This window comes from Thunnus maccoyii, chromosome 13 (assembly GCF_910596095.1).
Source record: "Thunnus maccoyii chromosome 13, fThuMac1.1, whole genome shotgun sequence".
In the NCBI taxonomy this organism is placed as follows: domain Eukaryota; kingdom Metazoa; phylum Chordata; class Actinopteri; order Scombriformes; family Scombridae; genus Thunnus; species Thunnus maccoyii.
The window spans coordinates 18,175,141-18,200,113 of NC_056545.1; the positions used below are offsets into that span (position 1 = coordinate 18,175,141).

The 24,973-nt window shown below is 39.0% G+C and overlaps 1 protein-coding gene across 1 annotated transcript; it reads right to left on the bottom strand.

The window, feature by feature from the left end:
• Positions 1-37: 37 nt before the first annotated feature.
• Positions 38-10,691, bottom strand: paxbp1 (PAX3 and PAX7 binding protein 1). The gene is made up of 18 exons (XM_042431693.1): positions 10,243-10,691; positions 9,860-9,982; positions 8,629-8,835; positions 8,119-8,340; positions 7,922-8,022; positions 6,785-7,008; positions 6,246-6,435; positions 5,056-5,179; positions 4,280-4,382; positions 3,855-3,970; positions 3,554-3,753; positions 3,324-3,471; positions 3,086-3,207; positions 2,871-2,947; positions 2,701-2,767; positions 2,250-2,396; positions 1,101-1,255; positions 38-851 (listed from the first exon to the last, which is right to left on the bottom strand). Exons 1-18 carry the CDS (start codon positions 10,556-10,558, stop codon positions 731-733), a joined length of 2,763 nt encoding a protein of 920 aa, XP_042287627.1. The 5' UTR covers positions 10,559-10,691; the 3' UTR covers positions 38-730.
• Positions 10,692-24,973: the final 14,282 nt, after the last annotated feature.

Here is a 24,973-nt window from a genome sequence, read left to right on the forward strand (position 1 = left end):
TTGTAGATTGTTATTTCATGGCAATAAAACAAGCATCTTTCAAATTTCTATTTTATTCACAGGCAAATAAAATACTAAAACAAAAGTCTTACAAATAGGAATACAAAGCACTCAGCTCTGGTATGGTCATCAGGGCAGTCCACAGGTGACATTTGTAAAATGAAGTGGGGATTGAAACACAACAACCATATCAAGTGCCTCACAGACTGCGTTGGGCGACAAGTTAGTCGTCTGTCTTTACCAGTGTGCAATTTCTACCTTTTGGCCAGCAAGAAAGTTCTTTTGGCACATATGGAAAAGAGGAGGATGTGAGAGAAATGAGGTGGTTAAGTTTTTACAGACAGGTGTCAATTTAGAGATGAGATGTTTTCCAAACAGCTATCAGTAATCCATGTCAGCAAATGTTAATTCCTTATAAATTATGCATTTAAAATATTGCCAGCATGTAGTATAACTGAATAGTCTGTTTGAGCTGACAATACAAGGCTAATTTCAGGATCAGTCTTGTGTTGATAGATGTATGAGAACACCATTCTATACATTATTCACAATATTTACACCAAAGTTGTTTTTTTTTACCTTCTCTTTTGACTCAATGTAACAATTGCTGACTTTTATTTTTAATCTGTTATGCACACTTTTTTTTTCCAGGAATCCAATTTCCCATCAGCTTCAAATGTGCTGAACACAACAAAAGATGAATGAAAAATTGTTGATGTCATGTCTTCTTCTACGACTTGGCTTCCAGAAGAGGCTTCATGTCTTTAATGCCATGCTCTGCTGCCACACTGATGATGTGGTCCAGGGCATTCATGTGGCCCAACATCTTCACAACCTCTTTGATTTGCTCCCTGTTGGCAGAAATGTGTTACATTAGAAGCAGAATGGACACACCACCATATTATCACAACACAGTTTAAAAAGGAGTCACCCAGGAACACTACTGAGTAAATTGCTATTATGTAATGAGATAAAACAGGCCTAACTGTGCAGTGTCTCTTCTATTCCAGCAGATGGAGCTACAAATACATTTAAGTTCCCCAATGTAGACAGATAAACCCTCTAAAGCTATACATTCAGAGCGTAGTAGGGCCTCTTACTTGGCCGTGCGCCGCTCGATATCAGACACGCCCATGCTGCTACGGTGCAATGAGCTGGCCAGGTGGGTCAGGTAGCGACAGAGTGGCTCCAACTGAGGCAACGTCTGCTGGCCCTTCAGCCCAGAGAACCACTGCACTGGCAAACACTCCACCACCTGAAAAAGGTACACAAGACAGGACAAGGAAGACTTAAATACTAGCTCTTCATCACCCTGTTTAGTGAGTCACAAATGGCTGACGTTGATCAACTGAGCGGGCTTGTTTGTCAAGTTAAAGCTGCCAGCTGTAATAAAGACACAGAGAAATGGCAAGCAGCTAGGTCACACTGACGTGACCTGAGAGGCTTCTTGATAAATTACAAGCACCTCTCATCAAATTGGCAGATCCGGGAGAAGAGCCAGTTTCCATGGCTGAGTTGGGCAAAAAATCAGATCTATTTTTACACGTAAGACGCAAATCATATACTATTAACTAAATTAAGTTTTATATAAATACTGTGGGGGCTGGTGGTGTGACTATGACTAACCCAATGTAACCTTACTTATTACATTCAGGCTTTTAAAAGCTTAAGTTTTTATAAAGTATGATTTTCCCTAAAGACTAAACCTGTGAACTTATTGGGAAGAGACTTGACCACATTCAATTGCACTATTCATTCACTTAACTGATAAATCAGGTGTCATATACTTTAAAATGTGACAACAGTGTGTCATCTAATCATATTTGCCCTCATGCAATCTGTGCCACCTTTTCAAATTGTAATTAACCATGAAAATCCCTTAATATCAATAAATCAAAACTATGTTTATGTAAGGTGGAGATATGACAATGGGCGTGGCTCCCTCTTTTCCCAGGACTTGCTCACATGTCACGCTGCTTGTCGCATGTGAGCAAAAGAGGGGTGTGTCGAGTGTTATGCTGAGAATGGTATTTGCCAGGATGTACATTTGCCATTAGGTTTGGTTCACAATGCTTGTTTGCAACACAAAAAAGGAAACAAAACACACCAACTGAAGTCAAACCATCCACTTCTACATGAAATATGGCAAATTGTCTTCATTCATATGCCAAGAAGTGAAGTTTAGGAATCAATACTTGTGAAATAGCAAAAAAAAAAAAAAGAAAAAAAAAAAGAAGTGTGTCTCCTACCTTCTGGCACTTATGAACATTGTCCTCATTAGTATCTGTGGTCTGCAGTGCAGAGAGGATGTATCTATTGAGAGTGCTGTCTAAAGCCAGGTCCCTTAGGCAGGAACTGGATAGGATACCTTCCCACTGCAGGATGTTGCCCAGCAGCTATGCACAGAGACGACAACAGTTAGACCCATAGAGACCAGGAGAATCACACAGCAGCATAAACTGTCAATATCCGAGTAGTTCTATTAGCTGCTACTGGTGTAAATGTTGCCCTCAGAGGTTACTGTACAAACTATATCACAAACAGATCATCATAAGCCCTTCATTGCCTACTTTAAATATGTCGTGACCTACAATGATCACTTGCGACTTTCATGTTAAGGTGACTGTTAGTATAATCGGTGTCTAGATGGCTGAATTAATCTAAAAACCAACGCCGCCTTTGCTCCACTTTTGTACATACCTTCACACAGGACCAGAATTGCCTCTGGTAGAATAAGTAGGGCCCGGAATTTTTGTTCTCCAACACACTGAACAAAAGCAAAAACACACTTTTAATAAGCTATCAAGTGTCTATCATACAGATTGAAGAAATCAAAACTGGACTACTCTCAAAACAATTGTGTAACACACTTTTTGGGGTAGAGTGGTAGGAAGACGTCTTCATCCAGAGTCCGCCTGGTCCGTAAGACGACTGTTTTCAAAAGCGCCTGATAGAGGAAAACAATAAAAGGGAAATCTTGACAATAATTCTAAAATAATAAACACAAGAACAAAAGTAACCTATTATTTTGCAAAGGAGGTACATTGTTTGCATGGAGGCATGTAGAGAGAGAGAGGATTGGTACCTGTGTGTATTGGTTGTCTCCGTGCAGCACTGTGGGGTAACCTTTCATTAGTGTGAGAATGAAGCCCACCAGCCTGGTTGTCTGACTGCTTGACAGCGGATCCCACACTTGCTCTGCCAATACTGACAAAATCAACACATAAATACAGATGACATACTTTGTTTTGAGGCCTGCATCATTATGCCAAGCAAACATTTCTTAGTATTGTAGGTGCAGCTGTGTGTGTGTGTTTCTATACCTGTCAGTTTGGAGATGATGACCTTCTCCACAATAGCGGGCAGCAAACCGATATCCCCATCTCCTCTCTGCAACGTGCTGTGCTCCTCGAAGCCGTAAAATAGCAGTGACTCAAACCAGAGCATGTACTCAAAGTTTGCACACTGTGCCTGGACAGGCGTGAAAAACAAACAGATTTCAGATTTTTTTTCTCCATCCCATTTCTAAAAAGGCAAATGTAACATGCCTTACCTCGAGGGGGTTCCATGTAATCAGCTGCAGACGGACCAAGGGGTTAAAGAGTTTGGGCAGACAGAGGCCTATGTAAGCATCTCTGTAGCAGTCTGCATAATCTCTCCTCCACACTTCGAAATGGGATTTGATGCAGTCAAGAGAGTGAAAGTCCTCCACCACGTCCTCAAATACTTTCTTACATTCCCTGATGATACGGTCTGGATGGGACGAAAGGCTTCAGTTAGACATGAGCGAAACAATGTCTTATTAGTGTTAATAGTGGTTCATACTGTAGTTCTGAAGGAATTAAATGATGTACCTCTCTCCATGTTGAAGCTGGTGATGTCGGTAGAGGTCTCCTCATCATCAGATGATAAGCCTTCTTTATGCTCAGCCCTCTTTCCGTTCTGCTCCCTAGCTTGACGCCGTCGAGTTCTGCACTCAGCCGCAAACACAAAAGGCAAGACAGTTAAAAACAAAGACAGAAAGAATATGTCTAACTGTAACCAGCTTGGCACTTAATCGACTACCTAAAAGACAGAACTTTAGGAGCTCTTGCAGGGCAAACCTATGCTTTACAAACCTGTATTTTTTAGAGTAAAAGAAGACAGAGCAAAGCTCAGATAAAGCTTTTGGCATTTTCTTAGTCTGAGGTATTTACTAAAAGAGCCTGTAACCTAGAAACATCACATACATTTGTTTACTGGGAACTATTCTAAAAATGTGTTTCAGTGTGCATCATACCGTCGTGCCTCTCTTTCTGCTATCCTCCTCTGACGACTGTGCTCTTGGTACGCTGCACGGTCTCGACCAAATGAGTCTAGATTAGGAGCCATGACAGCTTTATCTGCAAGAGACAGGAGCCATGTTAGAGCCAGTCATGAAAAGCTGAGACAACCCATAACCTCATACTTGTTCTGGGCACTTAACATCTCACACAACACAAAGAGTACTAAAAATGTAATAATCCAAAGTGCTTAAAATAAATAAGATGTAACAGGCAAAATAGTAGACAAAAATGAAACTTTTAAACTTACAAAATATGTTAAAACGTTGACCCGCACCTCCTAATTTATTAGATACTCCCAGCAATAAGACATCATATTTGTTACAAATAATTTTGAGGCATCATTCATTTTCTAGTCACTTACCTGGCTGCAACTCCCTACATGTTACAGTGAAAGTGACAGATGACAAGTCACTAAGAGATCATTCTTTTGTCATCTTTTTTTTTTTTAGTGACTCATTGTCACCTGAACTGCGTTACAACCACCCATGGCTGCGAGACTCAGCCATTAAAGAGTAGCCGAAACAGCTCCTCCAATAAAACATTTTCCGTGTACGTACATGCTCACTCACTCGAGATCAAACCTCAATCAACCTTTAGTCACGCTCATGAGGGAAACGTAAGAGGGTGTATTGGGGAAACACAAATGCCAACAGCACACACCAACACTCACACCACAGAGAACTAACGAGGCCGTTCAAATAAATCATAAAAACCTTCAAGATGGACTGACTTGAAAGGCTTGCAAACTCCGACGATTCATCTTTAATATCATCCTGTCTTCTCTGGACAAGTCGTGAGGCCCGTTGCCTTAGTAACTGGTGCATGGCAGCCTCCAGCTCCAGGACAGCAGGCACCTGAAAGATATGATGCCTTCTGTGACCTCTGACCCAAACAAAAGCAGGGTTCCGAGTCACAGGGATGTCTTGCTGGAGGGAGAAGATGAGCATGATGGACAATAAAATACTGGAACCAAGATATCACCAGTGTTAAGTGAAAACTTGGTATCTCTGAAACATCATATTTCCTTGAAAGTTTGGACGCTATGGACTTAAAGTCAGCCAATGCTGTAAGCTGAAAATATTGATGAAGTCAAAAGGCATAGTTAACTGCCTTATGGAGATATTACATTAAAAATCACAAATGTAAGAGAGTTAAAGAGTTTTACCCAACACTGACAATATACAGTTCCAGCCTTGATGTTTACTTTATACTAAGTCATGCTGATAATGGTTGATTAGTGTCCCGTTCCATCACTATGTTTTGTGCACTGAGAGTCTCCTAATAGGGTTGAAAAAGACATTAACGTAGTTCAGAAAACACATGTTGGCAGTTGGCAGGCCAGTTCTCTCCCCTCGCCTCCATGTAGTTGCTGCTCTGCTGCTGCAGGACCAAGACTAAATTCTTTTGTTTAAGACATGCATTTCATAAACAGCTATGGGTTTACAAAAAATATATTTAGTGTCAGAGACATTTTTTAATTATGTATTACCAAGTTGGACTCATCCCCTTTGTTAAGACGAGACTCGTTGCACAGGCACTAGGCTATGTCACTATGTAGGTTTTTACAGCTCAAACTCATCTTATAATGAGTGTAAAGACCATTAGCAAAAATGTGGCGCTAAGATAATAGATGTTAAGTTATTATTCTGACAAAAAAGAAAGCAGCTGTGAAATAGATGTGCTCCAAGTGACTTTTGCAGTCACACTGGCTTGTCAGCACTATCAATTAAGATTAACAATAGTATCTTATGAAACGAACTAAATGAAAACACTAGAAATTTTCTTCTACGACTCTCAGTTAATGCTTCATTAGATGTTTATTAGATTCTATCCCTTCAAAAACCTCATTATGTGGTCAGAGATCACAAAGACACAAAACAGAAAAACAGCTAATCAGACAGCAGATAAATTCTCCCTTACCTTTTCACTGAAACACTCAAGCAAGTCTCCAACATACCCTCGCATCTCTTGCAAGAATTTATATTGATCTGCATTGTCATTGGACGAGCCCTCCAGCTGCTGTATGGTGCTCTCGGAGGCAGCTAGGTCTTCGTCGATCCGTTTGTAGCGTTTGGCGTTTGCGTTGTGGCCTGCGTGCATTTGGCTGAGCCTACAGACACATGGCATACAGGGAAAGACGATAAGGATGACTTTGGATGGGGTCGTGCACTAACAAGGCATTTAGTCTAATCTTAATTGCTGATATACAATGAGCAACTGCTTTAGAGTGCACCCATCAAATTAATACAGACACAAGGGGCTGAAATACTGCACTCATGGTTATACAGAAGTTATAATTAGGAGGACTAATGTAAACCCCCGTTCCTGACCCAGGAATTCCCTCTCTGGCCCATTAGATCTGTAGGTAGCTTTGCTGGATCTTCAAGACCACAGCACACAGAGAAGGCAGCAGCTGAACTGGAGACTGACATTAGAGTGCAGTCTTCCACTTTACCTACCTATCCTGCAGGCGTTTCTTTACCAGATCAATGGATATTGGGGTTAGGTCACTAATAGAAGCCCCGTAGTGAACAGAGCCATTGTCTGTTCGGCCAGTTGGCTTGCCAGTCTGTGGGGCTACAGTACTGTAGGTGAAGGGCATGCTGTAGGACGAGCCATAGGGCTGGCTCTCATAGCTGTTCTGATAGTAGGCTGTGTTGTCCTCTGGCTGGTTGCTTTGGACCTGGTCATTAGAGATAAGAACACATATTGCTTTACTACTGTGACTAATAGCACTGCTGCTTCCTACTACCAATTCATTAGGAATGCAACTAATGGTTATTTGCATTATCAATTAACCTGTCAGTCATTTTTTTTGGATCAATTGTCTCTAGATTAGTGTACAAAATACACAGGCATTGTGAGAAATGCCCATCACAACTTTCCAGGGCTGTAGGTGAGGTATTCAGATTAACTGTGGTGTGTGACCAAAAGTCCCAAACCAAAAGCTATTCAATACACAGTGATATAAAAACAAAGAACAGCAGCAAATCTTTACATATGCAAAACTAGAACCAGCAAATATGTGGCTTTTTTTCCCTAATAAATCAAAGTTAGAGTTGCAACTAAGGATTATTTTAATTATCAATTAATCTGTTGATTATTTTCTTGATTAATTGATTAATTGTTTGGTCTATAAAATGTCAGAAAATGTCTCAGTTTCCTCAAATGTCTTGTTTAATCCACAACAGTCCAAAACCCAAAAAGACAGTCACAGAAACCAGTAAATATTCACCTTTGAGAAGCTGGAATCACAGAATTTGGTCTTTTTAAAAAAAAAAAAAAGACTTGAAACAATCGATTATCAAAATAGTTGGCAATTACTTTAATAGTGGGCAACTAATCTTATAGCTCTCATGAAGATGAATCGATTATCAAAATTGTCGACGACTCTGTTGATCAACTCATCGTTTAATCAATACATTTCGTAATAATGATAATAAGCTTTCGCACTTAATTAAATCCCAGCTTTTTATAAAATAAAAGAACAGCAGCACTGCAGGATAAACAATCAGAAAATTAGAGAAAATATACATTATTCAAGTTCAGGAGTCATTCAGGAAGGTAAAATATTTTACATATTTGTTCCAGCTTACCTGTGGTATGCTGATTCCTTTCCGAATCTGCTCCTGCTCCCAGCGGCTAACCTCTTCATCCTGACCTGCATCCAGTGCCTCATCGTCACTACCCTCGATACCTGTACATGTGATGGGGATATTCATGTCTTCATGAGAACTCATTGAGAACAGTAGTAAATGAACTTTTTTTTCTTTTTCTTTTTTTAAAAAGGTACCTATCTCCTCGGCTATCTTTTGCCTCTGGCTTTTGTTTCTGACTCCACTGAAGCGGATCCTCTTCTCTTCCTCGTCTTCATCATCACTGGCGTCTTGGTCTTCTCGTACCAGTCGTTTCTTTGGGGTTTCTGTCTCTACCAGAGGGGCTTCACCCCCCTGCTCTCGAGCCAGTTGTCTCCGCTTTCTAGCAGCATGGATGAATGCTGCATCAGGAATCTCCCCTAGAGTAAGACAGAAACAGGTCTTGATCTCATACTTGTGTGTACACATACCGAAAAAGAAAACCAAACACACTGATATTTCCTGTTATATAACACTGTGGAAAAGTACAGCTCTATCAGCAAGAGCATTCATGAGTGTCAGACTGGTTGTGTCAGTGATATTAGTCCACATATAGTACCAGTCAAAAGTCTGGACACACTTACTCATTGCCTATAATGAAAAAGTGTGTCCAAACTTTTGACTGGTACTGTGCTGAACAATCATTTAATTTAAAGAGTGCTCAATACCTGGTCTCAGGGTGCTGAGGGAGGAAAGTGTGTTGAATGTTGCTCCAGTGTTGTTACTCCTGGAGACTTGTGCCTGGCCACCTTGACTCCTCGCCTCTTCCTCCTGCTCATCAGCACTGTCCACCTCCATTTCTTCCTCTCCCTGTTCACTACCCGCTCTGCTGGTAACTTCCTCTTTGATGGAAACCAAAGGTTGAGGTGGAGCATCTACGAGAACAAGATGCAGAAAAAGATAAGTCGAGAGGATAAGAAATTTACACATTTACAATATATACATTCAGATGATACCAAAAGATGGGTGAAGGGTGAGTGATCTTGTGCTCCATGATACAGGTTTCTGGAACAACTACCCCATTCAGATACCCCAATAGCATTGGTATATATGGAATCTTGTGGGTGTATTTCATTTCATGTAGGTCAAATTTCAGGCTTCTGGAGGAAGTACCGCCAGGTAAAACAAGTGGGTCTCATGTAGTGTCTACCTGTTGAACAAAAATGCTGACTGATAATTCTAATATATCATATCATATTCCCTATAGATCATAGTTAAATATTGTTTTTGATGAAAGCCCACACAACTATAATTTATTACTTTAATGTAGGGCTGGGCAATATATCGGTTTTATATTAATATTGTGATATGAGACTAGATATTGTCTTAGATTTTGGATATCGTAATGTAACATAAGTGTTGTCTTTTCCTGGTTTTAAAGGCTGCATTACAGTACAGTGATGTAATTTTCTGAACATACCAGACTGTTCTATTACTTGCCTTTACCCACTTAGTCATTATATCCACGTTACTGATGATTATCAAAAATCTCATTGTATAAATATTTTGTGACAGCACCAATAGTCATCCCTACAATATTGTCACAATATCGATATCAAGGTATTTGGTCAAAAATATTCTGATGTTTGATTTTGTCCATAATGCTCTGCCCTACTTTAATGATGATCCTCAGAGATTTACCCCCATCTTGTGGTATAAATACATAATAACATTTTACCTTCAAGGTGCTACGAAGTATTTGCTATATAAATATGGCACACTGTCACAGTTTAAGTACATTTTTTGCAAAACTAAAATTATTTCCCTCAATTCAACCTTGTGTTGTCTCATATTGGGTTACAAAAGTTGAACATGTCTGCTCGGTAGATTGTCTCATATCGCCAACATGACAGCAGAGATGACAGGTAATGTACTGCAGTGGACAGTGGGACACCTCACCTGATCTGATTTCCTGTTTGACGATGCCAGACTTCTCCAAATCCTCCTTGTACTCTTTCTTCAATTGTTTGACAATCTTCTTGCTGTGATTGGATTTCTTCACTCTGAACACCTCGGATCCTTCTGTTTACGAACAAGTCATGCGAGAAAGTGAGCGGTAAGTAATAAGCTGGAGGGCATGGGAGTCACTCCCCGTCAAGGAAACTACTTATCTAGCTTATAATGGCCCATGAAATAATAAATGAGTTCCTTATCCTTTAACAATAACAAAAAGACAAGCGTCAATAATCGAACCTGTCATGACAACACGTTTTCTTCAGCTAACGTTAACCAGCTAGTGAATTTAACTTTTCGTTTATCAAGTTAACGTTAACTTGACGTACCTTCTTCATCGTCGAAACTCAGCAAACTGACTTTCGTGGGTCCTGGCACCACAGCCGTATCTTTGCCTTTCTTTTCTTTCTTGACAGCTTTCACACTGTTGACGTTAGCCTGAAAGCCGTTGCTTTGGTGGTTATCCGTGATGCTAGGTGCTGCGCTAACGCTGTGGCTGGACGTCTCCATAAACGGGATTTCCTCCACGACAGGCCCGAACGATGTCGGCGCCAGCGGCGGCTGCAGACCCTCCTCCTGCGACTGCTCTTCCTCGTCGGACTCATTCCTCCGTCGGAAATTGGCTCGTTTCGCCTTTTTAAACATTATGCTTTTCTGCTATACGCACCAGTGCATGCTCAATCGTAGGAAACTGTGCTTAGAGCGCTGAGAAATGATCCCCGATTTTCCAGGCAGCCATTTTCTGTCAGTCAGGCAGCGCGTTTGTTCTTCGTTTCGCAAAATTGAAGAAGGGCACATGCATCGCTGGCATTTTACTGCCCCCAACTGATCAAAACTGGTACTATCAGTCTTGTGCACTCTGACTAGTTGCGTGCAAATAAAATAAATAAATAAATGAAAATAACAATAATGAATGTAAAACACATGCATTACATTAATTGACCCTATTGTGATATAATTTGTGCTGAAAATGTATATAAAATATAATTTAGGCTACAGAAAAAATTATTAGTGAAATTCTTCATGTCTACATGCCAAATCTGCTGTGGGTTGTTTGGCTGATTATCTGTTGATGCCAAACATAAGCCTGGTCAATGAAATTCCCTTTGACCTATCTGCTGCTTCTGCATTTGGCTCAGAGCTATGTCAGTCATTGTGCCAACTCATGACACTGTCATAAGACAATGTAATAACATTTAACTATATTTTTAGGAACCTTCAGAACGTTACAACTGTACTGTTGTTTAAGGGAATTATTGATGACACTGTCATACCATGATGTGGCTGACTTTGACAGCCGTGGCCAAATCAATCCCACATGACAGTTTACAGGAATGCAATCTCACTGTAACACATTCAACCACAGAAGTTATATTTGATGATGAAGTCTGCTATGACAGGCTACACAACATGTCCCCTTGTTCCATGACATTTCTCCAAGGCAGTGACTTTGCAATGAAAGTGATATTATCAACAGAATGACCTGACATCTGTCAAAAACATCCATGAAGTTTAAGTCATGACCTAAGTATTTGTAGGACTGTGGAACCATTGAAATCATACATTGCAGTTGTTGTAACATTTCTGGCTCTGACTTTGATTGTATTTTTTATACCAGTGTAAGCATAAGAGATATGGACATAATTCAGTTAAAATCAAAATTTGCATCTACATTAGACATTTATACTGTTAAAGGCTATCTTTGTCAATTTGTTATCTATTACTTGTAACCAGCAATATCTGTGCTGATCTCGCAGAGGTATAAAATAAATTTAGGTTATAATAATAATAATAATAACAATAATAATAATAATAATAATAATAATAATAATAATAATAATAATAATAATAATAATAATAATAATAATAGTAACCTTATTTATAGAGTACTTTTCAAGCAATAAGCACAAAGTTCTTTCCAAAGGTGAAAAAATTCAAGACATTAGCAACATCAGGGCCAATTGCAAGAGGTAAATAATGAAACATATGCATATAGATACAAACACACATACATATATACATACAGCCACCGGCCACTTCATTAGGTAAGCTTTTCTGAAGCTTTATACATTTTCAGTTTTTGTTGACATTGTCAGAAAGGTGATAATTCATAAATACTTTATGTTCATTATTGAGTTCGTAGACGGTGGTGGTGGTGTATTGGGGTGCATTATATTGAATGGTGTTCCTAATATTTTGTCCATTCCATTAACATACATGACGGGGAACACTTTAAATATAATGCACTCCAGTACACCACCACCACCCACTACGACCTCAATAATAAACTTAAAGTAGAATTATCACCTTTCTGACAATGGCAACAAAAACTGAAAATGTATAAGCTTCGTAAACGTAGAATTTATGGCAGAGCTGTTGTATTGGATTGCATTAGATTGTACAGGTGTTCCTAATAAAGTGGCCATATGCATATACATACACAGATAAAAGATAAAAACTAAAATTGATTCTAAAAGAGACTGGAAGCCATTACAGCAAAGCCAGGATTGGTGTGATGTGTGAGAATCACTTTGTTTTGGTCAGTAGTCTAGCTGCTGAAATGAACAGTTTGGAGCTGCTCCATAGCTCAATTGTTCAGGCAAGTAAACATGGCAATACAGTAATCGAGGCAGGAGGATAAAAGAGCAGGTATAATTTTCTCTGTGTTACTGAAGGACAAAACTGATCTAATTTTGGAAATATTCCTCAGTTGATAAAAACATGACTGCACTACTTTCTTTACATGATGCTCCAGGCTCAAGTTATAGCCCAGGATAACATCCAGATTTTTTGTAGCTGACTTTATGTTGAGAGCGAGGGGGCCAAGGCATGGTTGTATTTGTTTTGAGAGGTGTTCAGGGCCAATGATGAGAACGTCTGTCTTGCCAGAGTTAAATTTTAATAAGTTTTGGGGCATCCGGCTTTTAATGTCATATAGCCATCTATGTAGCAAAGCTAATTTACTGGTGTCAGAAGGTTTAAGGTTTGGTCTGTCATCCACATAGCTATAGAAGGAGATGTTCTGATGACAGATTATCTGTCCCAATGGTAATATGTACAGGGTAAACAGAACAGGTCCCGAGATTGATCCTTGTGGTATTCCATGTTTAGTCTGAGCACTTTGTGAGGTAAATTTACCAACAGAAACAAAACATTTTCTGTTGGCTGAATATGAGGAGAACCAGTCCAGAGCAGTTCCAGTAATACCTGCCTACTGTTATAGTCTGTCTATAAGAACGGAATAGTCGATGGTATCAAATGCTGCACTGCGGTCAAGCAACAGTAACACAATCAGTACATCGTTTGTGACTCTAAGGAGGGCAGAACCCAGATTGAAGCTTCTTGAAAATATTGTTGTAATTAAGTGCGTGTAATAGTTGGTTCAGCACTACCTTTTCTAGGATTTTTGATGTGAAGGTCAGTTTAGAAATTGGCCCAAAGTTTTTTAGGTCTGTGGGATCTGGTACAACTCCAGCTATTGATGATGGTCAGCAATGTAGGGCCGATTATTGCTATTGCTTCTTTAAGCAGTTTTGTCAGGATAATATCAAGGGAATTTGATGAGGGTCTCATAAGTAACACAATTTTCCTAAGATCCTGCAGTGATATTGGTCTAAAACAATCCAACACATTCAAAGAGGGGCTAGGGAGGTTGACTGCAGAGATGGGAGGAGTGATATTTACCCTAATATGATCATTCCTTTCCATGAAGAAGGAAAGGATTTTGTTGCAGTCAGCTGGAGAAGAAGTGCCTGCAGTAGGATCAGGAGAGTTTACAAGCTGATTGATGGTATTAAACAGGATTCTGGGGTTGTGCTGGTTGGCAGAGATTAGCTATGAGAAATACTGGTCCCTGGCTTCCTTTACCTTACAATTGTGAGATGTTTGTAGTTCTTTGAGCAGCAAGTAATGAAACTGCAATTTACTGGACTTCCACCTGTGTTCAACTTTTCTACAGGTTCTTTCGAGGCTACACATTTCCTCATTCATCCATAGGGCTATGTTGACAGTGGACTTAAGTTTAGTTTTTAAAGGAGCAATCATGTCCAGGGTAGATAAGCATACCTGATTAAAGGCTAGTAACTGGTCATTTGTATTAGAAAGAATGGACAAATGGTCATTGTCAGTGTTAAAAAGTGAGGAGAAAGACTCGGCTGTGTGTTCATTGAGAGCACAGAACTGTACCTTTTGCTTTTGGGTTTTTATAGTAGCCTGGAGAACCATATGAAGCAGGATACACATATGGTCAGAGACAGCAAGATCTCTAAAAAAGAGACTGTCTAGATTTAAACCAAGTGTAAACATTAGGTCTAGGTCGATTTGAGGGCCTGTCGACATGAAACTTAAAATCCCTAGCGATCATAATTTTATAATTTAGAGACTAAGAATTCTGAAAAGTCAGTAAGAAACACAACATTAAAGGTTTTGGGTCAATAAATAACAATACAGAGAACTCAAGTGTCAGAGTTAATTTTGAATATCATTACCTCAAAACTTGCTAAATTATTAACAGAAATAAGGCTGCACTTAAAGTGATTTTTGAATATTACACCAAGGCCTCCTCCATGGCCACTTGCCCTAGGGGAGCTGAAGAATTCATAATTTGGAGGACAGAGTTCATTTAACTGGCTGTGATTACCTGCTGTTAACCATCTGTTAAAAAAGGAATATAAGGTATCAAGGTCCAACATGCAATATAGTAGGTTCTGATGGTTAATGCTGCACCACCAAACTTTAAATTTAGGGTCCTTAGTCTTGTAACAGTGGGGATCCTTTGAGGATATCTTGGACTTGAGACATAACTTAAATCTGATGGCTTGAGGTTTTTAATAGTCAATCTGGGAGTAATCCTAACAGGAATGCTAGAGGCTGTGAATGAAGGTAAATAACTACTAACTGCTAAAACACCCTACACCCCGATGGAGAGAGGGGATTGGCCCAGAGATAAAACCTGATTTTTTGCAGTCCTTGTAATTTAATAAGACTGTTAAAATTGCGCTTTAATACTTCAGACTGTTGATAGGCGGTATTGTTTAAACCTACATAGATAATATTGTTTATAGTGGGAACATTCACCCATTTGAGTGAGTCGAATACACCATCAATCACTATTTTTAAGCGTATGTTTCACATGTCATATTGCTGAAATAATTTTCTCCTCTTCCTCTGAGCATGTTACAAAGAAAAAGCAAAATATGTTTTTTGTTTGACAAAACAAGTTCACATTGCTGTCTTGAGTGTCACTGCACACACTGCTATCCAATTACCTCTGTGCCTCACATTCAGTGTGATTTGTTAAAACTTTCTGGAAGTGGTATTGTGAGCTATATATAATGGCACCTTTCTAATTTGAGGCAATTATTGACAATGATGACTTCATACCAAGATACAGGGCTTTTTGACTTGAATAGAATTGAGTTGTCCTTAATGTTATTAGTAACACCTGTGCTTGTTCTATTATGAGAAGTGAAAATGTAAATGATAGATAGACCATATGAGCAAAATGATACCTGCTGAAACTGTTGAAAGGTTTTCAACTGTATGACCTTCCCACACCTCTTTTCTCACAAACTCCTTTTCCTCAAAAATGGTTTCCTTTCATTTTTGCTCTCTTTCATTCACCCCTCATTATCTCTGGGCCATTTCTTTCACTTACCTACTTACCTGACAACAGCTTTCTGAAAAATAGTCTGGAGAAGATGAAAGATCCAAATGCATATCTGTGAAATAACACCTGATTACAGCATACAGTATATATGCCAGCATGTTAAAGAAATTATGGGCAATAGAAGAGTTGAGAGGAGCATGTGTCTCTCCTGATGGAATCAGATAATATATATTCAGGACTTCCACAATGCTCAGTTCCTTTAATAAATGCCAGACATGTGAGCTGCAGTTAGTCAGGGTCATTACAGAGCTGTTACTTGACACAGTGTAGTCTACACTGTGGTAGTGATAATAACCGCTGCAAATTAAAGTGTCACCAGAGATGAAGCTGGAGTGATATGTTGTGATTAATTAACATCAAGATGACCCTTTGCCATTAAAATGATAATTGGAGATAAATATCTCCCCATTAATGGTATTTCAGTTTTATCATCCCTGAGCCCCCACCCCTCCCCCATAACACAAACACATATCCATCATTGATGAGTAGCAGAGCAGAAATCTTTGTAATCCCAAGAATACTAAATCAATTTCCACTGACTAGATGATGGAGTTGATAATTTCCTGTTTACATCATCAAGTAAATATCAGGGGAAGCCAAGTAATGTGTCATTTGGATGTGTAATGGAACATCTTTGTAACTATATTAAATGTATATTTACAAAGATATGAATTTCATTTTGTATAAAATCTGGAGAGGGCTTGTTTTTTGGTATACACTGATATAAAATAAGTAGACAATTTTTCCATAATAAAAAACAATTGTGGTGTTTATAACAATTGAATATGAGGTCAGGATGTTGCCTACTTACTTTTAATAACTGAGATATATTAAAGTAAATTGCACCTTCACTACAATTTTAAATAGCAACTTTGCATGTTTATATTGCAGCCTGCCTCATCCATGGTTGTAACACTGACATAGGAGTTAACATGTAGCTGCAGTTTCCAAAGTTTAACCGGTCACCATTTCACAATTCTGACATTCAGAATCCATATATACTCTTTTGACTTGATATTGTTTAAAGTGCTGGATGGTCAGTAACAGTTATGGTAATCAAATCTGTTGAAACCAGATAGGAGAGACAAAAGTGTTCCAGTCTTGGTCCCAAAGGGAATTTCTCAAGAAATGAGACACACGAACTTGGACTGATTGTTGTCAAGTGCTTTTAACTGCAGCAGGAGCATGAAATGCAACTAAAAGCCACTTGAGGGCACTATAGCCCTTTGTAAGCGAAAAGCTGTGTCTTATTTGTGGCCAAGGTAAGCTCCTAGTTCACTCATGTATAAATGCTAATGAAATACAATGACATTTCCTGATCCAGTGAATGTATCTGAAACAAGCCAGCATGAATATAGATGACATCGATACTGCAATTCAAAAGTTCATGAGGCTCATCAAATTACCCCTCTCATCGCTAAGAGGACGCTTCCACTATGTGACCATTTCAGGTGATTATTTGTATAAGAAAAGCAAGGCAATTTGCGTGAGACATATATCATTATTGGTTTAATTGTTGTGCGTGCAGGGGACCGTGGTAAAACGGAGCACAGTATGTCTTTCTCCTTTAAGTAGTGCAGCAGGAGTGATGCCACTTTAGATTGCCCCCACAGGATACAGTAACTGTAAAAGCAAAGTTATAGAAGCCAAGGTTTCATTTGCACTGATGGAACAAACATCAGGGTTGAATAACTCAGCTTATTAAATACACAGTGTGCGTGTCAAGAAGTAATGAAGATGGAATGAGAATAAAAAAAGAGGTGCTGTAATGGAGGGGCAAGAGGATCTACACCTTCCACCTCTTACTAAGCACTCCCATTAACGCAAGCTTATGTATATTAGTTTAGAGAAATTTAAGATGTCAAAATTCATCCGTCAGTTTATAAAACAAACATTCCATCCTTTAAAGCATGTCCACAGTATATACGAATCATAAAACCATGTGCTTTTGCTTTCATAAATGCAATCATGTTTCCATAATAGAGGGAATCAATTTTCTCTAAAGACAGATATCTAATTTTGGAATTAGCTCATCACATGTCCCAGTGCTCTCAGGTAATAGCATCCTTTGAAGACAGAAGATTAACGCTGTAATACAAGCACACATGTACAAAGCTGAAAAAAAGGACTGCTGTGGATAACTAATTATACTTATCTCTAACAGGGGATCAGGAATCACTGAGGTAACTTCTGTTAGACTGTCTGTATGCTAGATAGATAGATAGATAGATAGATAGATAGATAGATAGATAGACCAAGGTCAGTGGAATTTGTTTCCAGTACAATATGTACAAATACAGCACAAATATATAAATGCACAACAGCAGAACATCCACATATTATCATGACTCAACAGAGATACAGTCAACATATTGTCACAGAAACATAGTACACACAACCATATACAGTAAGTGCATGGTAATGCATGTCAATAGTATGTGAGGAGGGGGCTAGAGGGAGGAGTTCAGAGTCCTGATATTCTGTGCTAGCAGAGTACATTTTACTCCCCCAGCAGAGGAGGAAGAACAAGCAGACGTGCCAGGGTATATTGACCATTCTTACCATCAATCACCAAGATGAAATCAACTAACTGTCTCTGTTACCAGGGACACAAGCTATTTGAGCACAAATGGACCCAAAAGCACGGGCAAACGCACAAGGACACCCATTAAACACACATATGTGGACTGTCTGATTCCACAGTTTTCTGTAGAGAGAAGAAATAAAAAGATATGTTTTGATCAATGAATAATACAGCCCGTTTTCTTATGCTAGTTTATGTGTTTTGTATGCATGTATCACATAGCAGAGCTTAGTTGGTGATGATCTGAGTTGTGTTGTCTTTGGGGTTAATCCATGGCTGTGAATACTGCAGTGACCTCCAACTGCCTCCTTCATGCATTAGAATAAAATCTGACATTACCGTTTCACGCTTCTCCTCAACTCCCTTTCCCTTCCCTTCGGTTTCCACACAGCCGCCACCCCCAATTTCAAGTGTACACTCTTCCTATCTCCTAAGTGAAGCAGTTGTTTTTTTGTGAGTTTTAGGAGTGCAGATATAAAAGTGGCAAAGACTTTTTTAAAGTATGGGGGGGGGAGCGATAGAAAGTTTGCTTAAACTACTGTGTCAGCAACATCACCTTTCCTCTCCTTCAACCCTCATCCTGACTCTCTCTTATCTATCACTCAAAGTAACATCAAAGCCTAATCACTGGGAGACGTAGCCATAGTTACTGTACACATCCTGCCCAGCCAAGGAAACTCTGTCAGGTCACTTGCAAACTTACGCACACACACACACACCTCCTACCTCTTTGCATACATGTATCTCAAAGACTGTTCCTCCTGTGACAACCTCTCCTCTCCTGCCTGTGTTTGTGGAAAGGAGGAAGAATTGGATTTGTTTTGAGGATTTAAGAAAACTATCATGCCCTGATTTGTAACCCTTGAAGAGAGAGAAACAGAAACATGCTTGCAGAGACTCTGCAGTGAATGAGAACCTTCATACAACACCTGTGAGCAAAGCAGATGTAGACTAAAAGTTGAGGAAGGGGGTGGAGGAGATGATGTGCCTGATTAAAGAGAACACAGAGAGAAAATGATGATGTTTAAACCCACTTTGAAGCCTCAAACTGGTAAATAAATGATGTGCTCAAGAAGACTAGAGAAATGGCTGTGGCTCCTACACCTGCGGCTCAATGCTTAAATATTCATTTCCTGTCATAGTCACACACTTGAGTGCGTGTACATCTTATATGAGTGTGAGTGTGTGTTTGTGTGTAAAGGATGCACATGGAATGAGAAAGATGTGTGTAAGAAGAGATGCTGCTCACAAACTGCTGGCTTCAAGTGCATACATGCATATGTTAGGGGGGAAGAGAAGAGAATTCAGGATTTATTTTCTTTCAGTTTAATGATCAACTCAAACATCCTCAAAACCCCACTCATCAACGGACAGCACAGTGGAGAAGAAGCAAAAGCCCTCCCTGCTTTTCATCCGCTCCCTTCTTTCATCTCTGCAATGCTCATAATGTTCCTGAGATTAGTGCTGGATGTGTTAACTAAACTTCTCATTTGGCGGAAAGGGAGGGTGCAAAGACACTTGTTTGAGAGAATTACTGCAGGAAAAAATGAAAAAAGAGAATTTTCAATGTGGATGTTTAGAAGATGAAAGGGGAGCTAATTCAGAGAGGAATTTCAACAACATTTTAGTATAAACTAAAGTAATAAGTATGTCATTGTACACAATTGCACCCATTCAGAAACGTACACACTTTCAGCAGCAGATGTTCCCACTTGACACTGGCCAAATAGTTCATTAAATAAAATGCTGTATGGATGTTTGGATGATTACAGACAATAAATTCAAACTCTATTTAGTTCATTGTACTTAATTGACAATCTTCTGTACCTGGAAGAACACATCCTCATGATGCAGAAAATCAGACTCATTTACATGCAGTTTAAAACAAATATTTGACTACAATTTAGTACACACACATACATACAGATGTTTATGAGAACCAGTTGGTGTGCCCCACCCCCCACCTCCCACTCCTGCAGCAATTGGTGTTGAAGCACCACCACTGCCATATCTGGCGTGTCCCCCACAGCGACTAACTAAAAAAGGAGATGCCGTAAGGAAAACAGGACCCTCTGATGCCACAAAAACAGAAAACATCTCTTCAAAATATGCAAAATAGGGACAAGGTTTTTAAAAGATCAGAAAAACTGGCTGCATCCAAGATTTCAGATTTCATGACCTATGGCCCAACTGCAGCAAAGTGCATAAAGTAAACTAAACATGATCCAGTCGATTTGTTCCTGTTGATGTACCCTCCTACTCTGGGGAAACTTACTGTTGCGATGTCAAACACCTATTCAATGCAAACTAAAGGGAAGATACTTGATCTGAACATGGATGAGTTGCTGACTTTCTATGGGGTTCTCCTCACGTCTGGCTACAGTTCTGTGCTGCGGCAGCACATGTTTTGGTCACATGACCCTACTGTCTACAATGAAGCCATCTCAAATGCAATGAGAAGGAATTGCTTTGATGAGGTAATGGCCTCAATCCACCTGGTGGATAACTCAAAGTCCACAAACTAACCTTCTACAAAGTACAGCCCATCATCTTACAAAATGAGTCTTACAAAATGATGCCATCAGTTGACAAAAGCAAGATTCCTTATTATGGCAGGCATGGTTGCAAGCAATTCATCAGGGGTAAACCAATCTGGTGTGGGTATAAAGTGGTGCCTTGCATCACCTACAAGGTAGATGTATCATATGGAGCCCTGTTGTGGAGTGCATACACATCTCCCTGAAACTGGCCTAGGACAGGGCCCAAGTATAGTCCTTGGCCTAACCGAATAAGCAGAAGTTCCTCCAGGGTGTAAATTTGTACACAACAACCTTTTCACCTCACTTAGCCTCCTTGATGAAATGACAAAATGAGGTTATGGATGTCTTGGCATTCTGAGACAGTGCCGCCTGCATGATGTTCCTTTCACAGCATTTTCAAAAAAATGCCTCACGGAAGCTCTGAGGTCCTTACACAGGGGGAAAAGGTACTGGTACAGTGGAAGGATAACAATGTTGTAACCATGGCAACCAGTGCTGCTGAGATGAGATATATATTTATTTATTTATTGGGACCATGTACAGTGTTAAACATAAATGTTACCATTTGTTGTACTGTACCAGAGTTAACTTATAGCTAATTTTCATTTGCAGTCCCTTTCGGCAGGTCACGATTAAAACAGATAACAGCACAATAACAAACAGTACAAAGCAAAAAACACACAGGACACATAATACAAAATGCAAAGCTACGCACAATAGCACATCACATACACCCACAATGTCAACTAGAAATGACTAATGTATGCTTGTCAAATTAAAGGCAAGATTATTTGTGTTTATGAGATGACCATGAGATAAAATGAAGAGTCAGTGGTTACAGAGCTGAATAGCTTTTAGCAGAATTTTTAATTTGGTTTCAAATGTACTGACGGAATTGCAGCTCTTTGTGTCGTCAGGTAGGGCATTCCACTGAGTTGTGGCTTTCACAGAGAATGCTTACTGCCCAACTGCAGTGCGACAAAATGGTATGGTACAATCCTGTATAGGGGATATTCTGGAGAATCTAATAGAATTTACTGAGCGTGTGTACATAAAGTCACATAGTGGAGGAGGGGACAAATCATTTAAATTTTATAAATCAGGCACAAATTTGAAAATAACCTAAAATTCTCAAAACTCAAAAAATTGTATTTCTTGATGGAAATGCATTGGCTTTTTGTCCAGAGTTTTTAGAGTTTGTTTGTATAAGGACTCAAGAGGTCTCATGGCTGTTTCTCCAGCATGCTCCCAACATGTAATGCAATAAGACATATGGGAAAGAATCATAGCATGCATAAATATCTTGGCTGCGTCCAAAGAGAGACAGTTTCTAATTTGTCAAAAATTATCTAAGTTATACTTTATGGTTTTAACCATTTTTTAAAAATGTTTCTTAAAGTTCAAATTTGGATCCAGTGTCACACCAAGATATTTAAAATCAATAATTATGTAAATCCCTTCATCTTTGATGAGAATATCAGCGTTAAGAGGTTGTACCATGGTTTTAGAGAAAAACATACCTTTTGTCTTGTTTACATTTAGACTCAGACATGATTGATCAAGCCAATGTGTGATCCTTTCCAATGCAATTGTTAGCTTAGCAGCTGCTAACTCAGCTATTTTTGCATGCGTGTATACAACTGTGTCATTTGCATACATTTGCAGTTCTACATCATGACATTGTTGAGGGAGATCATTAATATATAAGCTAAATAATAGGGGACCTAACACTGACCCTTGTGGAACACCCATTGTGCACTTCATGTTACTGGACAGTGCTTCACAAAATTTAACACGTTGTATCATAAATATATAATAGATAAATATGAAGACATCCATGCCAGTGCTCTAAATGAGAAGTTTAATTTAGAGAGTTTTGACATTAAAACATCATGATTGACTGTGTTGAATAGTTTATGCAGATCTAAAAATACAGCACCTCCTTTATCGAGCTTTGACTTAATTTACTCTATTAAGTGCAAGGTTGCAGTTTCAGTGGAATGATTTGTTCTAAAGCCAAATTGCATACCATGTAGACCAAAATTGCTTGTATTAAGAAATGTTGTCAGTTGTTCAATGACAACTTTCTCAGCAACCTTTGAGAGTACTGGCAGTATACGTATTGGTCTGTAGTGACTAGCTTCAAGGCGGTCTCAAGATTTAAAAATAAGAAAGGAACTGTGTTTAAAAGACAAGTTAATTAAATGAGCAATGGGAGGAGTTAAAATATCTTTGTGTGATTTAACAAAGATGATGTCAAATTGGAAAGCTTCTCTACTTTTAGAGCTTTTTAATGAGCTGATGATTTTGTTTACTTGTAACTTATTAGTTTCTACCAGCTCGAAAACCTGGCCTGTAGCATCTATAGGAACAATATCCTTTTTGTAAATTTTTCCTTGCTCATATACAGACTCATGGGAAAAATGATTGAAGTCAGAAGCAACAGCAAGATGCTCAATCTTTAATTAACTTTCTTTGTGCTTTGAGTTTAAAATCTTCTAAAAATTTTGGGTCCCTCCTTATGAGATTATCAATGTTTTTTCCAGATCAATTTACTGTTGCCTTTTGCCTCATTCAATATATTGGGATAAAAACTAGATTTAGCTTCTCTTAGCTCTTGGATAACTTTGTTCCTTAAACCTTTATAAATCAGCATATCAGTGTCTCTTCTAGTTTTATTTGCCTTTTCTAGTGCAACATTTCTAGATTTTATTAGTTTCAATTGTTTTTATTTTTAGATTTTATCTGTAGCTTCACATTAAATCTTTCCCTCACAGAATTGATTCTGTGAGCAAAGGAATCACAGCCATAGTCCAGATCATCAGAGGACAGTACATCATCTCAGTTCTATTAATTCTTCTTGCTTAGCTCTGGGTATGCACTGAAGGATCATTGTCTCAGTTGCTGTGATCCTAAATCTATTTCTAGTCAGTTTTCTTGCACATAGGGTTAGGTTATGATCTGATAAGCCAGTGATGACATTATAACTGTTAGTTATTCTTTCTGGTTTGTTAGTAAATGTCAGATCAATTTCTGTACTGGAGCATTTTGCAATACTAGTTGGGTAGGTATTTTCAGGTGCCTGTAAACAGGTGGAACAAAGAGAAAGAAGCCAATGACAAAATTCCACTATCTGCGTGTATCTCTACATACAACCAAAACATTGGGGACATGGTCAAAGTCAAAAAAGTGGTGGTGGCCAATCTTTTCTCGGTCCCTTCACAGTGCAGTGGTGAATAGCTGATTGTTCTTCAGAGATGTTGGTAGTGAATATGACCTCCTGGCCTTTCAGTGATCTGTGTCCCTGGGTCTCCTAAAGAGATGGTGTCAAGAACTGAACAATGGCTTGGACTCAAAATGCAGATTAACACAGTATGCAAGTTCAATCAGTCCTTTAATTGCAGCAGGGTCGGTACACAGGTGGTCAGTCAGTACAACAAGATAATCCAAATCCGAAGGCAAAAGGCGAGGTCAAAGACAAAACAGGTCAGGAACTATAAGGCTTATTAGGGAAAAAGGCTGGAACGCTGACATTAAGAAACAAGGCAAACTGGCACAGAAGGAAGGGAACACTGAGACTATATACACTGGGGGAGGGAAGACAACGAGACACAGGTGCAACACATTAGGGCAGGACAGGTAATCACACGGGAGGGAGACACACGAGGGCAGGAAATGAAGGACCTGGAACGAGACAAGAGGTGAGTATCAAAATAAAACAGGAAATACAAGACAAGGAACACTGAGAGAAACAAAAAGATAAGCTTTCCAGCCGGGGCATGACACAGGGAACCATTTCCACAGATGCAGATGGTGTGACAAGCGCACAGTATGCGTGCGAGAAGTGTGATGCACCTCTCCACTTTGAGTGCTTTAAGCATTTTCAGGGAGAACAAAGTCTAACTGATGAGTTGTGATCTACTGTTAGTCAAATGTGTTGAAACAGTTTTATGAGACTGTGAAATAAGTACATTGTAGTCACTGATAGTACACTACAGTATACACTGCCCTAGTATGTTTTGTACTATGTTTTAAGGCAAAGTTTATGTCTGTCTACTCTGACATGCTGTATGTTTTGGAAATGAGCTATGACTTATCCACCAGATGCATTCAAAGAAAACATGGTTCACTTTCATACTGTTAAAATGTAACATTATTGATAATAGAAAATGGATGTCCTCCTGTTATAAAATGTTCAGAGATGATATTATATTTATATTTTACTTAATGTTATTTTTAAATATTGGATTCTACATGGTGTATAGTTT

Bases quoted from the DNA above. Each gene is read 5' to 3' on its own strand.
- paxbp1 (XM_042431693.1), bottom strand. From the start codon at position 10,558: ATGTTTAAAAAGGCGAAACGAGCCAATTTCCGACGGAGGAATGAGTCC. The intron at 7,009-7,921 runs GTAAGCTGGAAC...TCTAATGACCAG, and splicing joins AAGGAATCAGCATACCACAG to GTCCAAAGCAACCAGCCAGA. The intron at 3,754-3,854 runs GTACATCATTTA...CGTCCCATCCAG, and splicing joins CAGCTTCAACATGGAGAGAG to ACCGTATCATCAGGGAATGT.